General features: G+C 35.5%; 1 protein-coding gene across 10 annotated transcripts in view; it reads left to right on the forward strand.

Annotated features, from left to right (window-relative positions):
* The window catches only part of WDR17 (WD repeat domain 17), a 79388-nt gene that overhangs the window by 26177 nt on the left and 38803 nt on the right, over window positions 1-14408 (forward strand). For 9 of the 10 annotated variants that reach the window (XR_013825433.1, XM_079908930.1, XM_079908924.1 and 6 more), the window contains 6 exons: window positions 573-756; window positions 4796-5026; window positions 8223-8474; window positions 10351-10473; window positions 13097-13281; window positions 13882-14050. Coding sequence is in view for 9 of the 10 variants with exons in the window: in XM_079908930.1 (XP_079765056.1) it covers window positions 573-756; window positions 4796-5026; window positions 8223-8474; window positions 10351-10473; window positions 13097-13281; window positions 13882-14050 (1144 nt within the window). In the remaining variant the exon portion in view is untranslated. The remainder of the gene's footprint in view (window positions 1-572; window positions 757-4795; window positions 5027-8222; window positions 8475-10350; window positions 10474-13096; window positions 13282-13881; window positions 14051-14408) is intronic. The other variant, XM_079908929.1, reaches the window with a different exon arrangement.

Raw genomic sequence — 14408 nt, forward strand, 5'->3', positions numbered from 1 at the left:
AATTAATGGCACATTTACAAAGAAAATAGGAAAACTAGGCTATTCCTTTTGTCCACTTACGTATAAAAACACAACATAATGCCCCTTCCAAAAAGCAATAACATAAAACAGGTCCAAATGATACCGTTGCTCTGCAAACTTTGGACATCTTAATAATGTAGTAATGAGCAGCTGGCTTATTTAACCTACATTTTTTTGACTCAAATATAAGTTAAAAATTTGCAGAATATATTTTAATATTTTAAGAACAAGGTGTTTTTCCCTCATAAATAGAGCTATGGAAAATAAGTCTCTGAATTATTATGCATATTTAAATGTACATTTATTGTTACTTCTTTTTAAAATTGGTATGTTTAATTCAATTCTCTTTTATTTTTTTGGAAAATGATTTCTTTCAAATTGAATACATTTGAATTCACTTGAAAGTAGACCAAGGCTTGAATTATGTTCATATCTTGTTATTAGGTGTACTAATTTTCATGTATGTAGTTTTTTAAAAATAATGTGATTATTAATGGAAAGTGTATTACATAGAAAGAAGCACTGACATGTTTTATTTATATATTTTTTAGTTGGATCACCGTTATAATGAATTCAAACTTCACGCAATTATGTCTGAACATAAAAAAACAATCACAGCTATCTCTTGGTGTCCACATAACCCTGATCTGTTTGCAAGTGGCAGTACCGATAATTTAGTGATCATTTGGAATGTTGCAGAACAAAAAGTCATTGCTAAACTCGACAATACGAAAGGTATACCTATAACTGGGATTTATTTTATTGAATGAAAATAAATAGAATGTTACATGTGAATTATACCTCAGTTTTTTTCCTATTATTTCAATAAGCAAAATATTTTATTTCAATTAGCTCAAGTTTTAAAGTAGTGTTTTTCAAGCTTTCTAATGGTAATCTATATAAGAAACACATTTCACATCATGACTCATTATTGTGTATGTGCATGTGTACAAAACTGAAACAAAATTTCATGAAATGATCAGACTTAGTACACTGATCAATTAAAAAACATAGTCAACACCAAATAACTTTATTAATATTTAAATATAATATTAAAAATTCCAAAATAAATATAAAAATAATAATTAGATACTATTTTCTCAATGAGACAATTGGCCTTGCTTGAAACATACAAAGACAGTATGACGCATGTAGTCACTGCTCTGCTGAGTTGACTTTTTCCTATATTTTTAGGTCAAAGTAGAAAGTTCTAGTTTATGCAAATAGATCTTTGTGAATGGCGTAATATCATTACTTTCTTTCTACCTAGCATCTTACCCCATAATGATGATGAAGTTAAATAATCATTTTTCTGTGTTAAATGTCATAATAGTTCAGTTCTCTTTTTGAGTGCTGAGTGTGGCTCAATTACCGATTGTGTTTTTGAAAGCTCCTGCTGGATATATTTTCCATATTCAGCCTTTTCTCTAAAAAATACTGGTTGTAACTTTGAGATAGTAAACTGAGATGTGACAGTGTCACAAACTTTACTTTTCACAGAGTTTCTTTATAATATTCTTTTCAGTGTGTAACAACAATATTGAGGAGTCATAGGCAATTGTATTTAAATCTTGCTTCCAATATAACAATAATGATGCCTTTTGGAACCTTTGGGTATGTTCGACATAGGTTGAGTATGGCTTTTCCCTTGTCTTTTCAAATTTAGGTCGTTAGGAATGCTGAAAACACCCGAAAAACACACCAATTTTGTTATGTAACTTTTGTCCTAAAAAATATTTACCAGATATTTTCAGCTAGGAAAATGAGCATCTCCTTCCCAAGTTCACATACGCTGCTTATTATTTTCACTTGCAGCGACCAATGAATTTCAGTATTAGACAGTGAGTAGTTTGCTTCAATCTCTGAGCAAAATCTTTTTAAAAGTCATCTATTCAGTGAGCTCCCATTAACGTAAGTAACAGTTTTCCTTAAGGTTTTCACTACTCCAATGAGAAAAAGCCAAATTAGGTTTGGTACAAAGCTTTGTGGTGTATAAACAGTGATAGCCTCGATCAAGATTTCATGTTTTTCTGGTCATAGCCCTTTCTCCACCAATCACAGATCCTACGGTTTTACCAGTATTGTTTATATTGATCAACAGTGCACTTTCCCACTACTTGAAATACAGCTTTGTGTGAGATTAATTTTAAATAACACAATAAATACTCCTTAAAATTCTTTCCATATTTTATGCGACATAAACTAAAAATGTTATACAATGCCATTGTGCTTATAAAGTTGTCCCACAAAATCTATACTAGACTGTAACTGCATAGTAACACTTTCTAAATGTTATGCATAAGGACAGATTAGACAGCATATTATGATACCATTACCTAGTGATTTGTCATCAAACACCATATGCATCACATCCATTCATTGTGGAAGAGATTTCTGTTCATCAGCTGTGTGCACCATAGCTTCCTTTGCCACTGAATATGCAATTAAATAAGACTTTTTCATTAACATGTGTAGAATGATTAAATAATTGTGGTAACAGTTTTGATCAATTTTATATATTTTTCCTTTTTCTGAAAAATTTCAGGGTAAATTCCTTATGTTTTCAAAGATCTTAATTTAAAGATTGAAAGTTTTGATATTTTATTTGGAAAAATTATGAATATTTTTGGTCATTTTCATTTAAAATAATCCCCTTTGAAAAGGCTTAGACTCCTTTTTTCTTTTCAGAATCCAGTTTAAACAAAGTAGAAGTTTGCATTGTCAACTTTAAAAAAAATAAATATTAGAACTTCCACATCCGGCTGTTGAACTTGAACATGCCTCTGTATTCTTTTTACTTCATCATTCTTTTTTCTTAATATTAAAAAAGTCACTTAAAAGAAAATGAGTATTACTTTGTTTAAATGTAAAAGGTTAAAAAATTGTCACCAACCTGAAAAATGTCACACTTAATAATACACTTTCAGAAAAAAAAAAAAAACTGTTAACAGTGGAGAATACTACTACCTGCCTATCTCAGAATATTGTTGAGAGAATTAAATGAGTGGATTATTTGTAGAGCTCTTAGAAGTGCTTGCGTGTGACAAGCCAGTATAGCAGTTTTCTATTATAACTACAGGACATCGTTTCTGGTCCTTTCTCTTCCTTGCTGTGCTTCTCAAAACACACATTCCGAGAGCCATCATTCCAGTGGCTTCCTTCAAGTGGGCTGTGGTGGTTTGACCCATACAGCATGTCTTATCCCTTATTGGGGAAATTCTACTTCTGTTAATGTATCCGAAAACCAAACAGCTTTTTTATTGGCCTTATTTGTGTACTCATTCGTTCATTCAGTGAGTATTTATGGAGTTCCCATTGTATGTCAAGCCCTGAAACAGTTTCTTTTCTCTCCCTTTTTTTTTAACATCTTTATTGGAGTATAACTGCTTTACAGTGGGGTGTTCGTTTCCGCTTTATAACCAAGTGAATCAGCTTTAGCTTCTGCCTCTTGGCACATTGTAGGCTGCTGACACAAACTGAATTTACGGTCAATGAACAACTTTCAACCCTGTGTCTTTGTTCGTAGCGTTTCCTCTTCCTGGGAAATACGTCTTGACCCACGTATCGAAACTCTGCTGTTCCTTCAAGGTGTAATTCAAATCCAGTTTCTTTCCAGGGCAGTAGCCCAAACGGTCACAAACCCTTATACACATAAAAATCATTTGGAGAACCTTGTTAAAAATAGATTCCTGGGCCCTAACTCCGCACGATCTGATATGCATATTCAGTTTGATGATTCCGATTCTATGTCGGGAGATTCACAGTCTGTCTCCTGAGTCATAAATTTACCATAACATTTATTTCATCTATTATTTATTTGATCACAATAACAGGAGACTAACAGTTAACTTTCGTATTTTGTCTTTTAGTTTAAAAAGGATTTTTACATACATCATTATTTTTTCTTGCCCTAACTTTCATGTGAAACAGGTGGTCAGCTATTTTTAGTCATGTCTCTTTTATGTGAGGAAACAGGTTTACAGAGGTAAAGTGGCTTGTTTAGATCATCCGAGGCAAAACCAAGACTTAAATCCAACTCCTGATAAGAAGTAGTTTGTAGTGTTAATTTTGTTGTTATTAAATCCTTATAGGGGCTTCCCTGGTGGCGCAGTGGTTGAGAGTCCGCCTGCCGATGCAGGAGACACAGGTTCGTGCCCCAGTCCGGGAAGATCCCACATGCCGCGGAGCGGCTGGGCCCGTGAGCCATGGCCGCTGAGCCTGCGCGTCTGGAGCCTGTGCTCCGCAGCGGGAGAGGCCACAACAATGAGAGGCCCGCGTACCGCAAAAATAAATAAATAAATAAATAAATCCTTATAGTAGCATGCAACTTTTCATAAATGTAATCATCTCCCCAATTTATACTTAAGATCCTTTAAAGCAGGAATTGTCTCCTATATTAACTTGTATACCTAGAACGCCTAAAGCAGGTCTTATACACAAAAACTCAGTAAGAATTTATTGCTTTAATATATAGTTTTCTGAAAGAAAGAAAGAACTCTATACATTTCTTTGAGTATGTGAAGCATATGATCATATTAGTAGTTTCAAACCAGAAACTAGGTACTTTTTCATCATAGAAGCACCCTGCATATGTTCCCTGCAGCCTTTAGGGTTACTTTATAAATCAAATTTCCGAGTAAGAAGGTAATATTTTTTAATAATGAACACAGTCTTGTATTTTAGTTGTTGTAGAAAGGTAGGATGCAAATCACATTTAACGGTACGATCTTATGCCATGTTTCTCTACTGTGTATCTGTATCTAATTTATTCCAGGGACGCCTGCCTCTCTCAGCTGGTGCTGGAATGCAGATGACGCAGTGGCGTTTGCTTCCCAGAGAGGCCCACTGTTCATCTGGACCATCTCAGGACCGGACAGTGGCGTGACCGTGCACAGAGAAGCCCATAGCTTCCTGTCTGATATCTGTATATTCAGATGGCATACCCAGAAAAAGGGGAAAGTTGTCTTCGGTCATATTGATGGAAGTCTATCAATTTTTCAACCAGGTAAGAATTTTACTAGTCAGGTCTCTTAAATATTATTTTTCTCAGCATATATAATTTCTTATTTACACAGCATAGAAAGTTAACAGTATTTTAATTTTTAAATAATAGTTGTGCAAATATTATCCAGCACTATGCCAATTCCAAATAACCATTGGAAGTAAATCTTACTTGTGAGGCGTCGTGGTACATTTAACTCAGCTCTCTGGATTTTACTTCGAGTTAACCCCTGTCAGGCATTTGTCCTGCATTTTTACTTTTTAAAGTCAGTTGTTTCATTCTGCGTATTTACTAAGAAAATGGCCTGAATGACAAAGGACCTACAGCTGGATTATATAATAACTTACTAATACTACTCAAAAATATTTTCGCACCTGCTTGTAAAATACCATTTAGTTGTCACAGCTCCTTAGCAAAGAGTTTGAACTTAGGATAAAAAGGAACAATAACTCTGTGTAGCTCTATTAGTTAATTAACATGGCTCAGTGGAAAGGTCTGAGAAATTAGTTTATGTGTATTTTTAAAATTTAAACAATAACAAAATATATAATAAAAAATTGAAAAATTAGATGAACAGTTCTCCACTTGTAAGTCAGCACTGCTGACATTTGAAAAACGTGCTTTTCGCCATTGGTATCTGTTGATGGATGTGACTCCTGGTTCACTAGGTAGATGGATGAAAGTGCTGCTTCAGGATTAGAATAACTACTTTCACAAGGCGTATTACATTCAATTTATCTGAAATTAATAGAAGAAAGAAGAAATTGAAATTGAACAGAACAGTGAACATCCAAATAAATCTTTTCTTTCCTTAGGGAATGATCTTTCTAATGTTAAAAAAAAAGCTATATAAATTATTGATAAGGTCAGGCCATTTTATTTTATTTTTTAATTTTTTAACACTATTTTTTATTTTTATTTTATTTTTTTAACATCTTTATTGGAGTATAATTGCTTTACAATGGTGTGTTAATTTCTGCTTTATAACAAAGTGAATCAGTTATACATATACATATGTTCCCATATCTCTTCCCTCTTGCGTCTCCCTCCCTCCCACCCTCCCTGTCCCACCCCTCTAGGTGGTCACAAGGCACCGAGCTGATCTCCCTGTGCTGTGCGGCTGCTTAGTGGGAACTAGCTATCTATTTTACGCTTGGTAGTGAATATACGTCCATGCCACTCTCTTGCTTTGTCACAGCTTACCCTTCCCCCTCCCCATATCCTCAAATCCATGCTCTAGTAGGCCTGTGTCTTTATTCCCATCTTACCCCTAGGTTCTTCATGACCGTTATTTTTTTCTTTTAGATTCCATATATATGTGTTAGCATACGGTATTTGTTTTTCTCTTTCTGACTTACTTCACTCTGTATGACAGACTCTAGGTCCATCCACCTCACTACAAATAACTCAATTTCATTTCTTTTTATGGCTGAGTAATATTCCATTGTATATGTGTGCCACATCTTCTTTATCCATCGGACCATTTTATTTTATTTATTTATTTTTTAACATCTTTATTGGTGTATAATTGCTTTACAATGGTGTGTTCATTTTATTTTAAATACATTTTTTTTTTTTTGCGGTACGCAGGCCTCTCACTGCTGTGGCCTCTCTCACTGCGGAGCACAGGCTCCGGACGCGCAGGCTCAGCGGCCATGGCTCACGGGCCCAGCTGCTCCGCGGCATGTGGGATCTTCCCGGACCAGGGCACGAACCTGTGTCCCCTGCATCGGCAGGCGGACTGTCAACCACTGCGCCACCAGGGAAGCCCTGGAATATTTTTAATAACCATAGATACTAACGGGCACATTCAAATACCTAATAATTACTTAAATAGCTGATTAACTTAGGTTAATCATTTTTCTACCTCTCTGTGGTTTGTAATGATCAACTATATTAATATTCATTACTGTTTATTTTATCAAATAGCAACTTTAAAGATGCTTATTTTGGGAAAGAAGAAGCAAGCAAACTTTTCTTGATGGTTATTGCAAAAGTTTGATAAAGTCCAATAAGAGAAGCTTCACATGCACCTTCTATGATTATATCTGCAAAATATCTAAATAAAATACTCCCTACCTAAGAATACCATTATATTGAAAGAATATGTTCTGACGAATTAACCTCAAGCCAGAAACTATAAGATTTTTCAGTTAACTTTACAAATATCTTATATATACAAGGAGATCTATTTTTTCTGCTTTTATAATCTGATACATTGAAAAACAGTATGTAACGAAGACATTGCAGGAAGAGCTATGGTATCTTTCAATAGTGTTATTTTAAAAATAGACACTTCTTCAACGTTTACAGTACTTAGGAATAATTGGTACTTCTGTTAAGGTTGTAATCTGTAAACTTAGTGTTTCACTGCCTTTCTTTTGTGAACGAGAGAACTGTTTAATTGGAGTCCCCATTGGTGCGTTAGCAAAGGCCTTTTTTTCCCCGTATCGCCAGCGTGTATATATTTTGGAAGAAATAAGAGGATTGTTTGCTGATCCTTTTCTTCACTTAATCTCACTGTTTCATCTCCCTGTTTTTCTGGCTGCCTCTTTGTTCTGGTAGCCAGGAGCGAATTATGATATGACAAGTGATAGGATGAATGAGGACGGATGACAACAAACATTGGTATGCTGTTTATCGTATGCCCCACTGTTTGAAGCACTTCAAGCAACTAACTCGTTTACTCTTGAACAAACAAACAAACTCTGGTATCGTTATGTTCTCCACTGTAAAATAAAAAACTGAGCACACAGAGATTAAGTATCTTGGGACTAGGATCTGGACCCAGGCAGCCCTCCAAAGTCTGTGCTTTTAGTCAGAACACGTTGTTCTTCCCTTCGGTAAACACTTCCCTATTCCTATGCTGTTGTAACTCAGTGAAATTGTAGTTGATGACAAGATGATGTATATTATTTTCCTACGTCTTTTTCTTACAGCTTTTCAGTAACAAATAGAAAAACATGCAGGGTACTGGGGATTGCCAAGGCAAAGCAGTCCAGTACGACTTTCATCCTTAGGGCAAACTCTAATTCCCCTGCATTCCCTTGTCAGTTATGACTTCTGCATAGAAATGCCAGACTTGTATTCCCAGGACCCTCAGAGATCAGTGGTATGCAAGGAGAAAGTTCATGTGATCTCAGTGATTAATCTTATTTTGGAAATTTTGTTTAAAATCATGCTCTTTACATTTTAATAGGTAGTAAAAGTCAGAAACATGTTCTGAGACCTGAATCTCTTGAAGGGACCGACGAAGAGGATCCCGTTACAGCCCTGGAATGGGACCCACTGTCTACTGATTACCTCCTAGTGGCTAATTTGCATCGTGGAATTCGCCTGGTAGATTCGGAATCACTTTGTTGCATAACAACATTTAATTTTCCCAGTGCAGTAGCTTCTGTGCAGTGCTTGGCCTGGGTTCCCGGTGCTCCTGGCATGTTTATAACTGGAGGTAACTTTACCCTACTCCCAGAGGTTTAAATATGTGTATATTCTTTAACTGAATCAGGAAGATTGTACTTTTATTGGTTAATTTTGTGTAAAACTTATTAATATCTCAAACATTATTATTATAGTAAATAGCTCGTTTACATTTATTTATGCAGTGCATCATTAATACAATGACAAATAAAAATGAAAAGAAGGCCCGGTTTTCCAGGTTTCTGGTAACATTGGGATATGTTATATATGTACACACATGTGTGCATGTCTGTGTTTGTGTGTATACAAAAGACAAAGGCAGTTCAATTTCAGCCATGGCAGGGTGACAGTAAAAATACTGGCTAGAAAAACAGTCTGTCTGGATGAGGAGTCTGTTAGCCTCACTGAGGATTTTGACAGTCATGATTTCCTAATCATAAGAGAATTAGCAAAACTAAGAAGTGATGGGGGATGGGAAGGTGGGGAATTTAAAATAGAAATTAGGAATTAAATGACTCTTACCGTTTACTTAGCTTCAGAGAGAGAGAGGTCTCTGAAGAGACAGCACTTTCAGCTACTGTATAAATACTTCCCATATTTGCTAAGTGTAAAATGAAAGACAAAGAGTCTTTACCTTTTCAACATTTTTAAAGAAGTCTTTACTTCTTTAAGCACTTAAACTGCACATAGAAGTAGACGGATTCTTATTGATGTATCTTCATTGCCTTTAATTTCACAGGATATAATTAATGATAGATATATATTAATAATAATATACCTATTATTATTATTATCATCATTATTGAGCTGAGATTCACATACCATAAAAACTCACCGTGTACACTTAAAGTGTACAGTGTAGTGGTCTCTGTGTTCACAGAGTTCTACGACCATTAGCATCATTTAACTCCAGAGCGTTTCCTCATCCCCCTTATAAACCCTGGACCCATCCGCAAGTCACTCTTCATTACGCCCTCCACACCCCTTAGTCACTCCTGTGTGTACGTAAACCACGAATCTACTTTCTCTTTTGGTGGATTTGCCTGTTCCGGACGTTTCATAGAAGCAGTCATTCAACATGTGGCCTTTTATGTCTGGCTTCTTTCACTTAACGTAGAGTTTTCAAGGTTCATCCGTGATGTAGCATGGATGAGTACTTCATTCCTTTTTATAGGTGAATAATATTCCATGGTATGGATATGCCAGGTTTTGTTTATCCATTTATCAGCTGATAGACATTATCTTGTTTCCGGTTTTGTGTGGTTATCAATGCTGCTGGGAACATTTGTGCGCAGGCTTTATGGGGACACATGTCTGTAATTCGGTTGGGTGTATATGCAGGAGTGCAATTTTTGGGTCACATGGTGACTCTGCGTTTAATCATTTGAGGAACTGCCAGACTCTTTCCAGAGCAGCTTATTAAGGTAGGATTTTTCGAAGGAGGGGGCTTTCTAATTAATCTTCAGGTATATCAGGCAGTCCTTGTTTGGCTGCAAGTGAGCAAGGAAGCAGTGTACAAGCATTTCGAAAGGTGAAGGGTTACTTAATGGTAGAGGTGGAAAGTTTTCTGTGGCTGGCTTTCCTAGAGCAAGTGTGTCCCTGGGGTGCTTTTTTGTGGTCACATTGTCATAATGATCTTTGTCGGGGAAGCTCCCAAGGCAGGCAGTCTCTCACCCGAGAAGGGGATTTGGAACAGGAAAAAAAAGACAAAACGTGCCAAAAATTGAAAGGATGAATATCACTTCGGCTGTTTCTTTGTATTATGATATAATATTACTGTGTGAAGAATGTCAGTAAGTGGTGCTAAAAATCTGGCAAGTTGAAATTTTGTTATTACTTTTATATCTAGGCATTTTATGTTTCAAATAAAATTTGTTAATATAATGCTTTTTTCTGGATCTGGCTAGATTCTCAAGTGGGTGTTTTGCGCGTTTGGAATGTTTCTAGAGCAACACCTGTTGATAATTTTAAATTAAAGAAAACAGGGTTTCACTGCTTACACGTACTGAATTCTCCTCCAAGGAAGAAATGTAAGTAAAATTATCAAAATTGGATATTTTAAAATATCGTACTTGCTGCTATCCAATAAAATGAGTGATATAATGATATAAACATATCAAATACTGCTACTGAAAAGTAAATTTAAAAAAATAGCCTTTGACAATATACGTGCTAAAGGTACCATCAAAACCACACAATATCTAATATTGCTAAATTGAAAATATTTAGAGCAAAGTTACATTTAAAAATGCTATTCAGTGAGGATATTAAGATAATCTCAAATCTACGTGGGGAAAATGAGACAATGATATTGGTGAAAATAAAAAATATCAAGAGTGATGGGATTAAATAAAATTGGTCTGAACTAGGGGACTTTGTTTTAAACGTGGCTCTTTTACAATCTATATGGTTTATAACAAAATTAAAATAACCTAAACATTGGAAATGTAGGATCTAGAATATATATTCCGTGTTTGAACGTATTGCATGTTTGTTGCAGGATTAGTAGTTAGTATTATAGATGTTCTTCATTTATTTTTGTGTTTTTTTCTAATTACCTTTTATTACTTCTATGATTAAGAAAAAATTATAAAATACATTTAAGGTATAAAAGAAAAATCTGGAGTATGGGGGGGAGGTTTAGAATTAGAATTTTTCCTAAATATGAGGGAAAAGAAATTGACTTCCTATTGAAGTCAACTGTGGTTACTCTGCATGGTTGGTAGTGTTTCTTTTATTTCTGTGTGGATCATAAAAAAACTTGGGGAAAAGAGTAGTGATTGAACAACCTAGAGTTATTGATTCCTCCTTACTCACTGCTGTCTATGATATACTAAATAATTAGTGAGGCCTGTTCAAAATAATGCTGTTTTGGTTAGCAAATTTAGTATCTGATTTTGTGGGCAATGGCAAGTAGTAGAAACTCTCTGTATTTGAACCTCCAGTCTTTTCACAAATTTAAGCTTTTCCTGATACTTCTAAATCCTGGAAACTGGAGGGTCTAGAAGCATTAGGACTGGAGAAGTATTGATAGTATGCTGGGGACTGGCATATGTTTACGTATCCTGCATTTTTTGGAACTATTTTTTTCTTTGTTTATTTGCTGTGAACACCCATCTCGTAAGATGACTGAAATATCATAGGTTCTTTACTTCCTTATATTTTTCTTATTGCAAAAGTGGTCCAGGCCCATTAGAGAAAAGTCAGGAAATATAAAGAAGCACATACTGATCTTGTCATTTTTGAGTCATTCCTTTCAGGTTGTTGATAGTTTTTTCTCCCAATTTTTTAATGTAACAGAAAGAGTGGAGTAAGAAAATTTATGTAAAAATGAAAAACTTTAAATGTAGACATAATCATCAAATTCTGAAAAAAAGATGAATTATGGATAGATAGGAGCATAAAGGGTATCAAAACCACCTATAATATCAACAAATTAAAATATTAGAAAACAGTCATGGATTATATTAATTTTAACCAAACTCTCAGCAAAATTTCATTGCACCAAATGCTTCTTTTGTTATTAATGGTTCATTCTAGTTTGGACTGCCTGTCGTTCTCCGATTCTAAGAAATGAGTATTATCCTAATGAATGCAATAAGAAAGACTTTATTATATTTGAGTCAAAAAAGACAATATACTGGGAAATATTTATATTCCAGTGTGTAATTAATCTAGATTGGTCTGATAATTTATGGTGGTATCATTATTTTGAATTATATTTACAAGAGTATATTTATGTTCTAAGGAAAAGCTTTTTGAAAGAAGACAAAATATGTGATAAAGAATACAAAGAAAATAACTGAACAAGGAGACATTTATGTAATTGAAAGTGTATGAACAGTAAAAATTGAGGAAGAAGAAATTAAGATGCAAATGTATATCAGTTGTAATTCTTAATTTAGGTGCTAAATTAAAGTGAATTATAAATAATCTCAAAAATAATTATTTTCGGGCTTCCCTGGTGGCGCAGTGGTTGAGAGTCCGCCTGCCGATGGAGGGAACACGGGTTCGTGTCCCGGTCCGGGAAGATCCCACATGCCGCGGAGCGGCTGGGCCCGTGAGCCATGGCCGCTGAGCCTGCGCGTCCGGAGCCTGTTGCTCCGCAACGGGAGGGCATAGCAGTGAGAGGCCCGCGTACCGCAAAAAAAAGAAAAAACAAAATTATTTTCATTGGATTGAAAATTAGTGGAAGAGAGTTATTAGTTTTAAAAGAAAAAAGTTCAGGTGCGTGTGTGTTTGCTTGTATAGAGGAAGAAGTAAGCTATTACATCAGCACTTTGAAAGAAACTTTTAATTCAGAAATAATCGTGCTGTGCTTTAATTTATGGGGCAATAAGAAACCAAATACTCACCACATATTGTGATTCCTCAGAAACTAATTTTCATTCATTTTGCACCACCTGCACTTCTATACACCTCTTTTCAAAATAATATCCCATTTTGTATATATAAATATATAAATATGGGCAATGCTGCTGAAGTACTCCTGTGGCAGAAAATCTGATCATTGCTTAAGAGTTTACTGATATAAATTCTGGATAAAAGAAAACAAAGAGCGTCTTTGTAAATTAAGTCCTGTGGCTTCATTCCAGCCTATGGGAAGATACTGGCATAAATGTTTACTTGTTTATTTATTTTTTTCTTTTCTAGTTTCAGTCCAGTCCCCAACCAAAAATCATTATACATCCTCAACGAGTGAAGCAGTACCACCCCCAACTTTGACACAGAATCAAGCATTTTCTGTTCCTCCTGGTCACGCAGTGTGCTGTTTCTTGGATGGTGGAGTTGGACTTTATGATATGGGAGCTAAGAAGTGGGATTTTCTTAGGGACTTGGTATGTCTGTGGTCATTCTTTTATACACAATACTTATTTTGTGTATAAAATGATGTTTACTTTTGTATTATTGATGATATTCTAAAATTATTTTCATAGAGAATCATATATTAGGACTTTATCTTGGTTGATTGAAACATTTTAGAAAAATGTATAGAACTATTAAAATTATTTAATTGTAAACATTATAAACATTAAACTTCTTTAAATATTAATGTCTGTTTAGCTTATCAGAATTACTCTGCATTTGGTAGTTTTCCCATTATTGTGTGGGCTACGTTACTCCTTTGTGTAGTGGAAAATCACATAGTTGTAGTATATTTTGGAAGCAAAATGAGAAATAGAATATTCTTTCAGAAGGAAGGAGAAGTCCACCTCTGCCAGTTACTCTGAGCTTTCTTGTTCTCATTCATGAAATGAGCAAGCTTGGATTAAGTGTTTTCTAAGATTTATTTCTATTATGGAGTCATAATAATTCTGTGAGTCTACGAACTTCTGTTCTCATGATCCTTAAGCCTCTGTGTGAAATAGAATACCGCCCTGCTGAGGACTCACATTTTGTCTGGGTTTGTTCTATGTTTTTTTATGCTGCATCCCTAGGGTCACGTGGAAACTATCTTTGACTGCAAATTCAAACCTGATGATCCCAATCTTTTAGCAACAGCTTCCTTTGACGGCACAATAAAAGTCTGGGATATAAACACACTGACGGCAGTGTACACTTCCCCAGGGAATGAAGGGGTTATTTATTCCCTTTCATGGGCTCCAGGTAAGAAGTATTTTATTAAAATCAGGAATACAATTAAATGACTTTCCTAACTTTTTTTTTTTTTTTTTTTTGTGGTACGCGGGCCTCTCACCGTTGTGGCCTCTCCCGCTGCGGAGCACAGGCTCCGGACACGCAGGCTCAGCGGCCGTGGCTCACGGGCCCAGCCGCTCCGCGGCATGTGGGATCTTCCCGGACCGGGACACGAACCCGTGTCCCCTGCATCGGCAGGCGGACTCTCAACCACTGCGCCACCAGGGAAGCCCGACTTTCCTAACTTTTATTTTCATTTGTATTATCTTCTTCCTCACAGTGTCATCTTACTCCAAATGATTGTGGAGGCAGATTAGTACCAACATAG

The sequence above is a fragment of the Stenella coeruleoalba genome (assembly GCF_951394435.1).
Source record: "Stenella coeruleoalba genome assembly, chromosome: 21".
NCBI classification, from domain to species: domain Eukaryota; kingdom Metazoa; phylum Chordata; class Mammalia; order Artiodactyla; family Delphinidae; genus Stenella; species Stenella coeruleoalba.